The following is a 14474-nucleotide window of genomic DNA, read 5'->3' as shown; positions in this document are numbered from 1 at the left end:
CCTCCCCCGGCCCTCTTTCAACATAAAATAAAATAAAAACCGCAAACTTCCACCTCCTCCCGATTCTTCATCATGAAATTCTGTCATGACAAGAAAACCCATCTTCATCCAACTTCATTCATCCTCCTCAACCCCAAAATAAAAATGTGTATAAATCATGCATAATGCAATCCATGCCGCCGCCCGAACAAAAACAGGGCTCACAGTAGAAAAAGAAAAAACTGCTTTTCCACCCTCCTCTTTCACGGGAATGCATTTCCCCTCCCTTCCTTTTGAAACAACTTCCCCCTACAAAGCAAACAAACGCCCCCCTCCCCCTTCCCCATCCAACAATAACACTCTCTGTAGTCATCATTGTCCGGTCAGAAAAAAAATTAGAAAAAAAAACTCCAAGCCGTGAAAACCCAGAAACAAGGTCATAAACCGTCATCATCCACAATCCAACAAGAACCCCCCCCCCCTTCCCTCATCTATACTCCCTCTCCCTCCCCTGCATCAACTCAACCCTCGACTCCCTCACCATCGAATTCCCTCCCCTCCCTCCTCCTACTATTCAAACTATTACTTCTCCCCAGCCCACCCCCGACGAAAGCTGCAAAACTGCCTCTGCTCCCCCCTCCTCCCCTCCTCAATAATGATCCTATCCGCCGCATCCCCATTCGCCACGCTGCTGCTCTCCCTCATCGGCGTCCCCCGCTCCAGATACCGTCTCGGAATCGGCGTCGTTGGCCCGGAGCCGCTGCTCACCGCAGGGACAATCAACCTCGCGTTCAGACTCGAAGGGACCAACCTCCTTCTCGGGAGCGCAGACGACGATGCACTAGGCAAATCAAGCAGATCAGGCGGCGACCTCGCGCTTTCCCTAGGAGCCGAGGCGGTGACGGCCCCCGACGAGCGAAACGACGAGTTCACTTCTGTCACCGCGCGGGAGGGGGTGCGGTATCTACTAGAATCGCCGTCCAAATCATCGACATCGTTCATTGTTTTCCTTGTTCTCAGCAGCAGTGATGTTTTCCTTCCCGCCTCCGTTCTCGGGACAGGGGTTGATTGTTGTTGTTGTTGTTGTTGTTGCTGCTGCTGTTGTTGTTGGGGCTGATCCTCCGGTTCTTCAGTTGTTGCCCTGCGGGTTCTTAGGTGAAGCGATGATCGCCGGCCGGAATCCTCCGGCTCTTCCGTTCCTGCTCTTCTTGCCCTGCCGAGGAGAAGGGATGACTTCCTCCCCGCACCGGCAGAGTCCACAGGCGTGCCAGGTACAGCGGCGTACCTCTGGCTAGCAGCAGAGGGTGCTGATGGGGCAGAAGCAGCGGCAAGAATGCTTTGCCTCTTGACCTCCAGGCTTGTCGGTGCCCTCGGGCTCTTCGGTGGGAGTGGTGTGACGGCATCCGCCGCGGCACTTTGCCTCCTGGAAGCCGCAGCAGCAAGGGTGTTTAGGACCACCGGTCTCCTCGCTGACGTCGGGCTCGCCGGCCCATCCTCCTCCCTTTCCCGCTTATTGGAGGGCCCGGTGCTTTGCTTCTGAGAAAGCTCGTCAGCAAGAGCAATATAGAGCTCTGTCAAGCTCCTGCAGATGCCATCTGCTTTCCGTCGTAATTGTCTGTCAGTAACGCTACCATTGTTGCTGCCATATCCGATGGCACTGGCACCGCTAGAAATAGGCCCCGGTTGGCCTGAAGTACCGAGCATTGTCGTGAGAGCCAAAACATCGTTGGCGGCAGATTCCATCGCACTGAACGCCTCGGACCCCACGAGACCCTTTGTCTTGTTGAGAGCAGAGATCAGCAAGGGCTGAGTCTCGCCCCGGTTCGATGATGTGTTACTGGTAAAGCTGCTGTTGACGTTTGGCTGCGAGGCGCTAGCACCGGAGCCGCGCTTGGGGGATGCTGACATAGTGGTGGCATTCGTCGTGGCAGTCGGGGGGCGGTTTTCGTCAGAACTCCTGGACATGGCAGCACCAGAGCTCGAGGGCATTTTGCCTGTGAGTTCGAGCCGGTTAATTCGTGATTTCAGGTCGTCCAGCTCGTCCCACACTGTAGATGGGGCAGCCGTCGACGAGGAGGACTCGTTGCCCTCGACGCCCTGGTTGGTTTCGGTGCTCGGAATGGGGTCATCCTTGGAGGGAATCATGGGTTTCGGCACCAACGGAGACGAGTGATATATTCGCGACTGGGCGAGGTTGGAGCTCCTATACTGGGGCGCCCGAGCGCTGGACGGTTGGTTCTCGTTGTTAGCAGTAAGCGATTGCCTTCGTCGCTGGTAGGCCGAAGCGCTTTCCGAGAGAGTGTCCTGGAACTGAATCGATCTCGGGGTGGTGATGGCCGAGGGCTTCAGTGGTGTGCGAATCGACACGGTGCGAGGGGAAGGGTCTTCGGTAGCGGTGATGGTGGTGGTGGTGGTGGAGGAGGTCATTATGGGGTTGAGTTTATCTCGAGCACTCGTCCGGTAGGCCAGTTCCCTCGTCATTTGCTGTGCTGTGTTGCTCTCTGCCCGCTGGCGGGATCTAGTTGTTTCACGCTGGTCGGAAAGACGACGAGCAAGCTGGGGTGGGGAATTGGCCTGGAAGGTTGCGATGGCAGTAGAGAGCGGCCTGCGGTGCGAAATGCGGGTGATGCGGGACTAATAACACGGTTAGCCCGTTTGCCTTAGCTGTGTTTACCCACGCGACCTCCGAGATACAAGCGTCGGGGAGAATCCGCCGATGGCCTTATATAAAGTCAGTTAATTGCAAGCCACTTACAGGCACCGCACTTGGGTCCTCCACCTTCCCCTTGAACTCTGGCACTTTTCGTGTGGATGTCTCGCTGGCGATTCTCAGAAAGAGATCAGCCGTGTTGTCATTGTCTGTTGTGGTCGTCATGTCGCCGGTTTCTTGTGGTGATAGACGGGAAAATTGGTCATCTGTGCGGCCCTCAAGGGCACGAAGAGTTTTGTCGCGCTGGTTCGAGTTGGATTCCTGGCCGTATGCGGTTTCGGCCACCCGACGATCGCGCATGTCGATCACCACACTCTTTCTGAATATCGAAGACCGGTAACCTCGGAGTGGAGGGACGGCGGCGCGTCCACTGGCAGTGCTGCCGGCGGTGGAAGCCGGTGGTTTGTAAGACGAGGGAGGGCGCGGCTTCTTCCTTTCGGGCTCCTCTGGGTCGTCGCCTTCTTTGGGCAGCAACAAGTCCCGCTGACCTTGCGCCCACTCCTTGGTAGTGCTCTCGGGCACGGCGGTTTGGTTACTGTCGCCAGACTCGGTCGGCCGCAGACGCGTGAGACTCGGAGACGGGCGGGGCACAGAGGAGGGTGTTTCCTGCACGGCAGCGGAGGCAGTCAATCGCCGTTTGGTGACAGGTGTCGCGATGCAGGACAGCTGCGATGCCTTGTTCGCATACAGACTGGCGACCGGTCTGGGGGTGTCGGAAAACGACGCTGGGCGCTTGGTGCCGGCGGCGGATGGGTCGGTGGAATTGGCAGTGAAGGTCACAATCGCAGGCGCAGGCGCAGCGGTGGTAGTGGTGGTGGTGATGGTCGAGGTGGTGGTAGTAGTGTTGTTGTTAGCGGGCGCAATGGTGGTCGCAGTCGCAGTCGCAGTTGCAGTGGCAGCGGATGGCACGAATTGAAACTTTAGCGATCGAGTCTTGGTAAGGGCGGGCTGGTGCTGGTGCTGGTGCCGGTGCTGGTGTTGTGGTGTAGAGTTGGAGCTTGAATTTTGCGCATCTGGCAGTGGTGTTTCAAATGCGACGACGGGCTTGTCGGAAGAGAGATTGTGGGCGCTGGAGATTTGGTGGAGGTTCTCGCGCGACAACAAACCAGGGATACTGCGGGTTTGGTGGGTTTGGTGGGTTTGGTGGGTTTGGGCTTGCTGGGGTGGTGCGCTCGCGTTCAGGTCCGGGTGGTTGTGCTGATTTTCGCCAGGGGGGTTGCTGTTGTCGTCCCTATCATTCTCATCCGTGTCCGCATGGTTCAAGTTGTTATTGTGGATTAGCGAGGGCAGCACGATGGGATCCCTTTTCAGGTCGGCGAATCGAAAGGCCGGCAGCTTGGACGAGTTGTGGCTCTGCCTATGGGCGTGCAAGACGTTGTCTCTGGCATCACTGCCAGTGTTGCTTTCTGTCCCAGTTGCTGTGTTGTACACTGTAGCCATGCCGCCCGTGTTGGTGGTTGTGGTGGGGATGGGCCCATGGCCCGCCTCAGGAGCGAATCCTGAAGTGGCCGATGTCATTTTCGGGAAGTCCCTGGCCAGTCAACACTGCTGCTGCCCAACATCCAACGAGAGTGACAGACAAGACTGGTCAGATTCTTCCCAGACCTCAACCCCTCCTTTTTTCTTTTTGTGAGGTCTCAGGTCTCGGACACGCACGTTATGTCTTCTCGCCCGAGACTCGGGTGCATTTGTTGAGTTTGTCGCTGAGGCGTCGCTTGTTATCCAGGCCCTAACGTCTTTCTCAGTAATACATTTAAGCGACCACACTTTGATTTCGCGCGTCGTCGATATGGGTCAGGGGGGCTTCCAGGGAAAACGGGCAGGCCAGTCGCGACAATGTGATGGTAAGTGAAAAATTCGATATTAAAGCATTAATCCAGCTATATGTCGGTCGGTATGTTCCTTTCGAGAGAGCGGTGACGGAGCCGGTGTTTAAGACGTTGTGTAGCAGGAGAAAGAGCGATCGATGCCCAAAATGAAAAAGAAGGAGAAAATAATCAAAGTCTGGTGATGTGATGGTCGCGCGCGCACCGCAGGGAGAGGGTCGATGAGGAGGGCGGGGGGTTATCGGATGGGATGGAATGGGTGCCGCCGCGATGAACGTTCGAACCCTGACCTGGACCAATGAGCCCCGGCATAAAATCACAGAAATGGAGCCAAAAGAGCGACCGCTGCCCTTTGGTGGCTCCACAGACATTCAAAAACAGACAAGCTAGAATTACGGCCACGCTTGTCCATGCTTGGGGGATGGGGTGCATGAAGATGCGACATCATGGTAGGGGGCAGGCATGAAGAGGGGGATGCTGGCGAGAGGGAAACACTTGTTGAAGGACCTCTCCCAGGCCGCGTTAGGAAATGGGGAAAATGCTACAACGTGATCTCTATCCTCTGTTTTCATAGTGTCGTCTGCCAGGTGTGTGTTTTGATAGGGGCCCCTTTTTCTAGGTGCTCTGCCCCCCTCTTTGTTGTCTAATTTTACCGTGGCCATGGTTGTGGCTCCCCACGCTCCCCCCTGATGAACTAGAAGATGACTTGCACCTAGAAAGTCTCCGCAAACCAGGGGAAAGCCATTCTACGCAGGAGATTCCTATCCGCCGGTGACGGCATTTTGAGCGGAGCATGCTTATTTGAACCAACCCATCACTCTCGATGCCCTTCTATTTGTTCGATGAAAGACAACGAACGACCCGATGACCCAACCAATGCCGACTCAACGCAACCTAACTGCAAGTCGGCAGCTGGAAAAACAACGCTTTTCGGTTGCAGCGCCCCGCCCAGTTGTTCTCGTGGTTTCGACCTGAGACGTCTTCTCACGTGGTGCAGAAGAGGTTTGAGCGTGCGTCTGGGGCATGCCATGATAGGAACATATGGCAAAAGAGAAGCTGGTAGTCGGTGTAGGGTAGGTTTTCAAGTTGTGTAGCACAGAACAGTTCTTTTGCTGTGGTACACAAAAATTCAGGGGTGTCCCAGATGTCAAGAATCCTTTTGCGCAAACTCGGACGAGAAAAGATTGGTGCCCGATGACGGGCCTTTCAACCCTCGATTTCTTTTGTCTGGGAGGGCCCAGACAACCAAACATCCGTCATGGAAAAATTGGATCGGATACAATGATAAAATTGGCAGGCGACCTCTAGTCGAATGGCACTTTGAAAAAGGAGGCAAAAGGGTTGGTCCGACCGGGGGTTGAACCCGGGACCCTCGCATATGATGAGTTGCTGAAGCTCAACTATAAGAACGATGTGATAACCACTACACCACCGGACCGACGGATTGTTAACGGGGTCTTGAAATTGAGCTCAAGTACGGAGCTTTGTGTGCTTGGTGGCGCCATTCTGGCTTGCAGGAGGTCCGGCACGCCCTTTCCCCGCTTGGAATGCATTTAACGGGGTTGGGCTCGACGGATGCGGACCTGGGTGTAGGCGAACACAAACTCCTTCTCTCACTCTTCACTATTGTATTGCCACGGACGGGCATGTTGTGTTGAGGCGTTGCACCTATGATCCATCTCCATGAACGGGAGGAAGGGGATGAAAAAGGGGGCACCGTGTTCATCCACGGGGGGTTGGTCCAACAGGTCTTGGGACAGAGATGCACAGCTGACGAATCAGAACCTTTTCTCAACACCATTCTCATTACAAATTGCATACGGAGCATGCAGTTGAGCCTCTCTGGTGCATGTGTGATGATTGCTTTTTCTTGCCATCACGAGAACCGAGCAAACTCGCCGATCCTAGCTGACAGTTTTTGCAGTTATGCTCCAACGTTGCAGACGTCAAGCTGTCTTTTGGCAGCTTGGTCGAGTCCACATATCCGTAGTCGGAAGCATGATGCAGGGGGTGCATAGGAGGTCGAGTCAGAACGGAACTGACGGCGAGCTTGAGATATTTACTTGGGTAGCTGGAAATGTCATTAATGGAATGACAGCGAGGACAAGGCGTTACCGACCGTCAGCGTGACGGCGGGCGCTTCCGCGAATTCTGGAGTCTGGCCTCAAGTCATGGCCGCTCCGGTGCCGAGACCAAGCTTTTCGGACCCCACACGGCCGACTTTCCGGCCCCATCTCTCGCATGGCGGGGGAGGCCCGATTCCAGGCCGACCCGGAAGGGGTCACGTCACGGTTTTCCGAGGTCCGTCGAGCAATCAGACCGGAAGCGAGCACGCTCAATCCAGCTTGTCCTTGCGACGCCATGTCACCCTTGTGGTGGTTCGTTCGTTTGGACGACATTGTTTCAGACGTGTGGATCGAGGGGTACAAATGCCGGCCCAAACTTGAAGCAGATTTGTGGAATGTTTGGGGGCATCAAAAGTATGACGAACAAGCTCGCAATCGCCAGGAACCTGGTAACTTGCTGGAACGGATACCCGACCGAGTACTACCTCGTCTACGTTGGCGAGCTCGAAGCTTTTTTTATTTTGCTACTCCAGACGAGGAGAGAAAAACAGAAACCCTGGAGGCTGTTTGAAACTTGACCTGTCTGGAAAACAAAGCCCCGTATTTATCGTCCAGTGTTGTTGAAAAGGAGCAAAATGGACCCATATTGGGAATGTATCATGCTCCCCTTGCGTGCTGAAGCAAGAAATGGGCGCCGTTTGACACAGGAGCGCAGCAAAGTTGAGACGGAGGAGTGTTCGTTTTACTGCTATCAAGAGAGGTATTACCAGCCGGGAAACCGAGTTTGGTGCGCCAGACACGTTCCGCAATAGAAGCAACGACGGATCGTAAGCACGTGGTGTTCCCGCCAGGTTATGCGTCATTGACCCAGCACTGGGTATTGACTCCAAGGCCTGAACCATGGGCACGTGAGGTTCAATCTATCGCTAACTCCGCACGGAGTCTGGCAGGCTGGAGGCGGATTGTTGTTGAAACTAGGCTGTCAAACTGTCAGCAGTCACAATCTGGACCGTCCAAAATGGACTGAAGAAGGTCCGGGCCGGTCTCGACGAGAGCACGTCACTCAGCTGTTGGCGTTCTTGTGTCCGAGAAGTCTTGAGGCTCTGCGGTGTTCAGCTCTTGGCGTTTCGATGCCACACTCGGCATGTGAAATTATTTAATAGCGCACAGGGCAATTCCACACGCTCCACCTCTTCAATTTGGCTTGTTTCAGATCCCACCGAGAGCCTGTCCGTCTCCACAGGAACAGGTTGACTTCTTCAACATGAGAATAAAATTCATGATCACAGGTAATAATGATAATAATAATAATAAGAAGAAGAAGAAGAAGAAGAAGAAAACAACAAGACGGCAGGGCGAGATAGTTCGACGCGGAAAGTTGAACATAATTCAAACAGACCGGTCATCAAAGGCTTGGAAACTGTATACAAAGCGGTTCAGCACACTTCCTTTTGTGTTCTTGCACTCGGTGGACTGACTGATGCAACCGAGAATCTTGTCTCGGCCGGACTTTGAGCTGCTCGATATCCAGCAGCTTCATCAGATGACCGCTCTGCGAACCGGAGTCATGGGCCGAACTGCGAAAGTTGAAGAAAGAGCGGCTAATGGTGTGGGGGACGTCGGCAACTGGCGCCAACAGTCCTTCATTTATGTTCCTTAATTACCTACCATATTGCAACTCGATGTATAAGCAATATAAGCGCTGTGTAGACGGAACATACATGTGGAAGGAAGAAAACAACCTCGGCGAGGCGATAGCTTCTCGTAATAATAGGAGAGTCATTCTGACAGAAGCAGAAGGTGGAAAGGATCAAGCGCAGCCGAAGCGCAGAGGTCGAGGCACATCTCTGGGGGAAAATCGAGGGAAATCAAATCGTGGTCGGACAGTGCAGCAAGGGTCAGCCAGCCAATCAGGAGTGCCGTCCAATTTTTGCATCCACGGTCGCACTGTCTATTAATAGCATGGATTGTTTGAAAGCAAGCAAGTCGCAAAGGCCGCTAGCCGCCGGTGTTGGAGGACGCTCTCTGATTGGCTGAACACCCCCTGTTCGCGGCCACAGGGCCAGTGCTCCCCACGCAGAGGGCTCCTCAGCGTTCTGTTCTGGTGCAGATGGAGGAATGCTGGTGTCCAGGGGTGTTCTGCCTGCCCAGGCCTAGTTGTCCTGCCCTCCCCATTCAGCGCTTTCTGTGCGTTGCTGCCACTGCCACAGCGCGGGTTTCCTCTCTCCCATCCTCCCATCGAGACGCCTTTTTTCTCCCTTTCTTGCCAAACCATTCCCTTCCCTTCACTTTTCAAATTCCAAACCCCAGACGAAGGAAGCTGTCGGACGGCACTCGAGCGGGATCCCGAGACTCGGTTCTTCTTGTTCCCTCCCAGACAAAGGAAACCTAGGCCCCGCTGTTCTCACCCGTCAATCCCTTCAGCCCGGGTTCCGGTCTTCTCTTCCTGCCTGCTCCCGTCGACTCTCGACATTGTGTGAAGACAGGACCATGTATTGACGCCTTTCTCCTTCTCATCTTTTCTGATCCTGAATCCGCCGTCTCGTCTCGTCTCCTCCTGCTCTGGCTGCGCCGCCGTCTCTCCGCGCAACCATTTAGCGAGACCATCACCCCAGCCTCCACCACGAGTCTACGCGCCCGCCTCAGACAACACCGACAACATCGTGCGCCCTTGTCAATTTCACGGATTTTCTTTGCTCTTTTGCTTCTCTTTTCTTCCTGCGACACACTAATTAAATTCACTTCACTCAACACTCGCCAAGTGTGGATCGGATTCAGCAGCGCTGTCCCTTTGGTCCGAAACCTAGTCTTGTAGTCGACCTTCGATTCAACCAGTGTGCCGACTCAATTCGACATACACACACACACACACACACGCACACACACACTAGTTCCATAATTTCAACACCGGTGGTGAAAGACCTCGGCTTTCTATTTTTTGCCTCTCGGTGACTATCAGACGGCGGGGAGGTCAAGAGACCGGGTGGCCAACTTGTGACTGGACCGGAGCAAAAGACGGAGGAACATCACGGCGACGCACTTTTCGCCTCTCCAAACACTGCCGAATATGCCTTCAGCCGCGCCTCGCAGGCTGTATGAGGACCAAATACCCTCATTTATGACTGTTTTGGACGTGGAAAACGGAATTGTGGACGCCTCAAATACCGTCACAGTTGTTGACCCCAAGCTAGTCATGGAGGATACAAAACTGCCACGAGACTCGGAGCCGGCCCTGCGGCCCGGCGTCTTGTCTTCAGATTCCATTCACAAGCATCACGACAGCACATCCACCGCCGAATCTGCAGAGTCTTCGCCAACCACCACCGTGTCTTGCACAGACTCCTCGGATCTTTCTGACCCCTCACCATCATCCTCCCCTGATTCTCCGATTAATCTTGTTCCTCTTCGGCCTTTTGCGCCTGCCTCTTTCGGTGGTCTCCATGGATTGGCCAACCTCACCATCAACACCTCTGGCCGAACCTTGGAGCGGCCGATGACATCGCCAGTTCCCCGGCGGCCAAAGAACATGAAGGGGCTTTCGATCCAGCCACCGTCACTATCCTCGACCGAAGTGTCTGAGCCATCTTCTCCCTCTTTCATCAAACCCAAAATTCCTACCACGAAGCGGAAGCCAAGTCAGCTCAGCCTCAAGACCAGCACCTCGGATCTTATTGCGCGCACAACACTCGAAGTTCCTAGCTCACCATCAGTTTCGGTTGGTCCCATTCTGCAGCGCCGCGCTCTGAAGCATTCCACTTCGTCGCCACATATGCTCTCAGGCTTGAAGTCGGCCACATTTGGTCCCGCGGGAGGCATGACTATTCCAACAGTGCTGGAGAGAAATGAGACAGGATTGTCTTCTTTCCTGCGACCACCCAAGCCTGCCGTGGCACCTGGCTTAGGATCAACCATCCAGGAAGAAGATTCACCAATACGAACACAAATCGCCAACCGCGCCGCTTATGAGTTTGAGCCATTCCACGAGGTCGAAAATAACGAGGATCAGAAAACGCCCGGATACCCCGACGGCCCAATCGCCATCTATAGCGACAATGTGTATTTGTACCTCGAGCCCACTGCCGAGGAAGCGTCTCGCTTTGACGTGGTGATCAATGTCGCTCGTGAGGTTATGAACCCGTTCAAGCCTTACGCTAGCAGAAAGGACTCTGCGGCTTCGGATGGCCAAACAATGTCTCCCGTGGAGCCAGATACGGCGGTAACAAACTCGAGCTTTGCGACCGCCTTTGAGTATTTCCCAGATGGAAGCTCAGCTGACACGCCTACGACCCCCAAGGCCCAGTCTTTCAAGGAGCCAGAGTATATTCACATTCCCTGGGATCACAACACCGATATTGGCAAGGATCTCATGGGGCTCTGCGAAACAATCGAAAGGCGGACAAAGGACGGCAAGAAAGTTTTGGTCCACTGCCAGCAGGGTGCCAGCAGATCTGCCAGCTTGATCATTGCCTACGGGCTGTATCAAAATCCCGACCTGACCGTCAACGATGCTTACTACGCGGCCCAGGCGAAGAGCAGGTGGATCAGTCCCAATATGAGGCTGATGTACTGCTTGCAAGATTTCCAGAAAGAAGTCTCGTCGAGGAAGAGATTGGCTGTCCCGAGTGCTGGCTTGAAGTCGCGATCCGGGAGGAGCCCAATGCACAGGGCGACGTTATCCGCAGATCACATCGAGGCACCGCCCAAAGAGCCTCTCACCGCACCACTACCAAGCGAAGACCCAGCCTCGAGATCTGGGAGCCCTGAACGAAGCCCCAGCAGGGCAAGGGGCAACTCAACGCCAAACAGAGGTGAACCCATTTCGCCTGGCCCATCATCCGCGCCTTCCAGCTTTTCCTGGACCGAAAAAGAGGACGAGTCGGATCCTGGGAAGTTTGGCCGTTTTAATATCGATTCGTTCCTCGTCCCTTCGCAGCTGGATTCCGGGTTTGCTTCTTCGGACAGCTCATTCGCGAGACCACCGCCATCTCCAGGGTTTGTGCCTCCTACTATCTCCAGAGAGCCACCCTCTCCTGGCTTTGGCGGTTCCTTTACCTTGAGCAAGCCACCACCATCACCAGGTTTTGGGTCGTTCTCTCTGTCAAGACCACCGCCATCACCCGGCTTTGGCTCATTTGCCGAGCCGCCAAAATCCCCCGGCTTTGCGCCTCCCAGCTTTGCATCTCTTACCATCTCAAAGCCTCCAGCATCGCAAAACTTGGCACCACTCGATCTTTCGAGACCTCCCATGTCTCCAGGATTCCCACCACCAGACCCCTTTGCCAGGCCGCCAGCTTCACCAGGCTTTGGCGCGCATAGATTTGGGGCCTCAGACGGCACCTTTGGATTTGCGCCGATGACCTTTGCTCCGCCGCCGTCACAGCCGGAGAAGAAAAAGTCTGAAAACAATTTCAAGCTCGCCCCGATGACATTTGCGCCGCCTCCCAAGACGGTGGAGAGGAAGAAGTCGGAAGTTACTCTTGCACCGATCAATCTCACCCCGCCGCCCAAGAAGCTGGAAAAGAAGTCATCACAAGTCAGCCTCGCACCGTTGAAGCTGTCGCCAGCACCGAAAACCCTCGAGAAGAAGAGGTCTATGGGCACGTTTGGCTTCGCGCCTCTGAATATCGCTCCTGTTGTGCCGCCGCCCGTTCCGCCCAGGGACAATATTCTTGCCATGCGAGGCTTTCCACCGAATGCTAGCGACCCAACCCTCTCGCCTAGGGCCGAGGTGATGACGAATAACCCTCTTCATCAGGCTCTTGCCGTGGCAGCGGCGCAGTTTGCGGAGGTGGTTCAAGCTCCTCCTACACCCGCCGACGAGGCACTGGGGCTTTTTTCGCCGAGGGAGACGATGTTTCCACGGGATCCGTTTTTTCCTTTTGGGAGGCCGATGCAAAATGAGGATCCCAGGAGTCCGCCAACGTTGGGGGAGACGCCTATTGTGAGGAGTATCGACGAGATGATTTGATTTTTTTTTTTTTTTTGATTTTTGATTTTTTTTTTGTGTTGGACTTGTATATGAATCTGTATTGGTATGCTGGGGAGTTGTAGGTTTTGAAAGCTGGCGGGGGGGAAATTTGGACAGAACCCCCCCTTTTTTTTGGTTGGTGTTGTTGTGGTTTTTGGTGTGCGCACGCAAGCGAGCAAAGCGAGGGTTTTGTTGGAGTTTTTGAAGAAGGAAAAGTTACTTTTTGGCTGAAACCTTTTTGGGGAGTTGGGGGGAAGGGCGAGGAGGTGGTGGATGGAGATGGATGGATAATGGGTATATAATACCAGTTTATTTCCTCCGAGGAAGTAGTTGGTTGGGTTGTAAGCTTAGCATTGCTCAGAAAAACACACACACACACATACATGTATATCACTCACACGACGACCGCAGAGTCGTCGGCTTTGAATAGCAAGCATTTTTTGGGGGGTTTTTCTTTGTTGTTTTGGATGTAAAATGTTGTTTTTTTTTAAAAAAAATAAAATATTTTACCTCGCCAAAAAGCTTTGACGTGTGGCATTATCTTTACTGTCCTCCTCCCCTTCCTCCCCCACCCCGTTTCCCTCCCCTCCCAGCCCCCTTGCCATGAGGCTGCCTGATCTTCAACCCTGGAGGTAAATCACCCCCATCCACGGGCTCTCCATCCCTCCAGATAACGCCCACCAACGCCCCATCCCGCCCGACAACCTCCTTAAAGTACTTTGAGCTCACTATCCCCTCCTCATCCTCTCCCTCTGTGAGGACAACCCCGTTCTCGCTCATCCAGAATTTTAGGTTGCCTTCTTTCATTGCTTTTGGCACGTCAATGTAGATTAACAACTCTGCATCCTTCCTCATCCCAGAAATGACGCCCTCGTCGTCGTCGGGGAGTCCAGTGCTGAAGTGGACGTGGTTCCTCCCCATTTTCTTGAGGCCGCCGGTTGATTTGATGAGGGGCCAAAAGGCGAAGAAGGTGCCGTGGACGACGGTGGGCGGGATGGGGAGTTGGCCTTTTGAGAGGTCTGGGGTGAGGGATAGGGGTTTGAGGAGGGCGTCCGAGTCGAGCTTGATGGAATGCCCTTGGTTGGCGCGAATGAGCCAGTCTTTTGGGTCGGTGGATGTTGAGGTTGAGGAGTGGAGGGGTTTGAGGGCGAAGCGTTGCTTGTCTGAGTCTTTGACTGCGGAGAGGATTTCGGGAAAGGTTGGTTTGAGGGATTTGAGGGGCCCCAGGAGAGCTAGAGGGGAGGGGGGTTAGTTGGTTGGGGAGGGGAAGGGGGGGAGGACGTACGACTTTATCTAGGGGGCGTAGCCTTCTTTGTCGAGGTCGATGCCGGCGTTGGAGGCTTGGTGCCGGAGGAGGCGGGAGAGGGCGCGGGAGAGGTCTACTGCTCTTCCTCCGGGACGACCTCCTCTTCCTCGGCTGCCGCCGCGTTTACCGCCGCCACGGGATGAGGAGGTGGTTTGGGAGAGTTGGTCGGCGATGAGGTCTGCTTTGTCGTCCATTTTGGGGGGTGGTTGTGAAGGTGAATAAGCGGGGTGAGAAGTGAAAGTGAGGGTTGAGTGAGCTGGTTAGGGTGGTGGTTAGTTGGGTGAGTCTTGTTGCGGTTTTAAGGGATGGACTGAGGTGTTTGAGCATTCAGTCTGGTTGGGAGAAATAGAACAAAATGCGGGAGGCTCACTTTGTATAAGTTGGGATGAGAGATGAATGTGAGTTTTGGATGATGAGGAGCGAGAGGTGAAAATGTGGGGTTACCACACGCACAAACAGTTTGCAGTTGTCGGGTTAGGGTTGTGAGTGCTATTCTCGGTGTGAAGCAAGAATGAGTTGGATAATGCACTTGTTGCTGGTTTCTGTGTCTGTTTACTTCAAAAGTCAAAGAACTATCGGTAACTTTATATTTCATCAATTTCAGGTGAACTTGCCTTCC

At 54.2% G+C, this 14474-nt stretch overlaps 3 protein-coding genes and 1 non-coding gene across 4 annotated transcripts; 1 reads left to right on the top strand and 3 right to left on the bottom strand.

Moving 5' to 3' along the window:
* Positions 1–561: 561 nt before the first annotated feature.
* On the bottom strand, positions 562–5020 carry QC764_709100 (uncharacterized protein; the record flags this gene model as incomplete). The annotated part of the gene is made up of 2 exons (XM_062950526.1): positions 2735–5020; positions 562–2613 (listed from the first exon to the last, which is right to left on the bottom strand). The coding sequence occupies exons 1-2, from the start codon at positions 4205–4207 to the stop codon at positions 562–564; spliced, it is 3525 nt and encodes a 1174-aa protein (XP_062796550.1). The 5' UTR covers positions 4208–5020.
* Positions 5021–5857: 837 nt separating this feature from the next.
* On the bottom strand, positions 5858–5953 carry QC764_0104160. The gene has a single exon. It is a non-coding gene; the product is annotated as a tRNA-Ile (tRNA).
* A 3695-nt stretch (positions 5954–9648) lies between these two features.
* Positions 9649–12549, top strand: CPP1 (tyrosine/serine/threonine protein phosphatase; the record flags this gene model as incomplete). The annotated part of the gene is made up of 1 exon (XM_062950525.1): positions 9649–12549. One exon carries the CDS (start codon positions 9649–9651, stop codon positions 12547–12549), a length of 2901 nt encoding a protein of 966 aa, XP_062796549.1.
* Positions 12550–13059: 510 nt separating this feature from the next.
* On the bottom strand, positions 13060–14049 carry TPT1 (tRNA 2'-phosphotransferase; the record flags this gene model as incomplete). The annotated part of the gene is made up of 2 exons (XM_062950524.1): positions 13060–13781; positions 13953–14049. The coding sequence occupies 2 exons, from the start codon at positions 14047–14049 to the stop codon at positions 13093–13095; spliced, it is 786 nt and encodes a 261-aa protein (XP_062796548.1). The 3' UTR covers positions 13060–13092.
* Between the last annotated feature and the right edge of the window lie 425 nt (positions 14050–14474).

Source organism: Podospora pseudoanserina (genome assembly GCF_035222485.1).
Source record: "Podospora pseudoanserina strain CBS 124.78 chromosome 7 map unlocalized CBS124.78p_7, whole genome shotgun sequence".
Classification (NCBI taxonomy): Eukaryota; Fungi; Ascomycota; class Sordariomycetes; order Sordariales; family Podosporaceae; genus Podospora; species Podospora pseudoanserina.
This window is presented reverse-complemented; position numbering and strand designations above follow the sequence as displayed.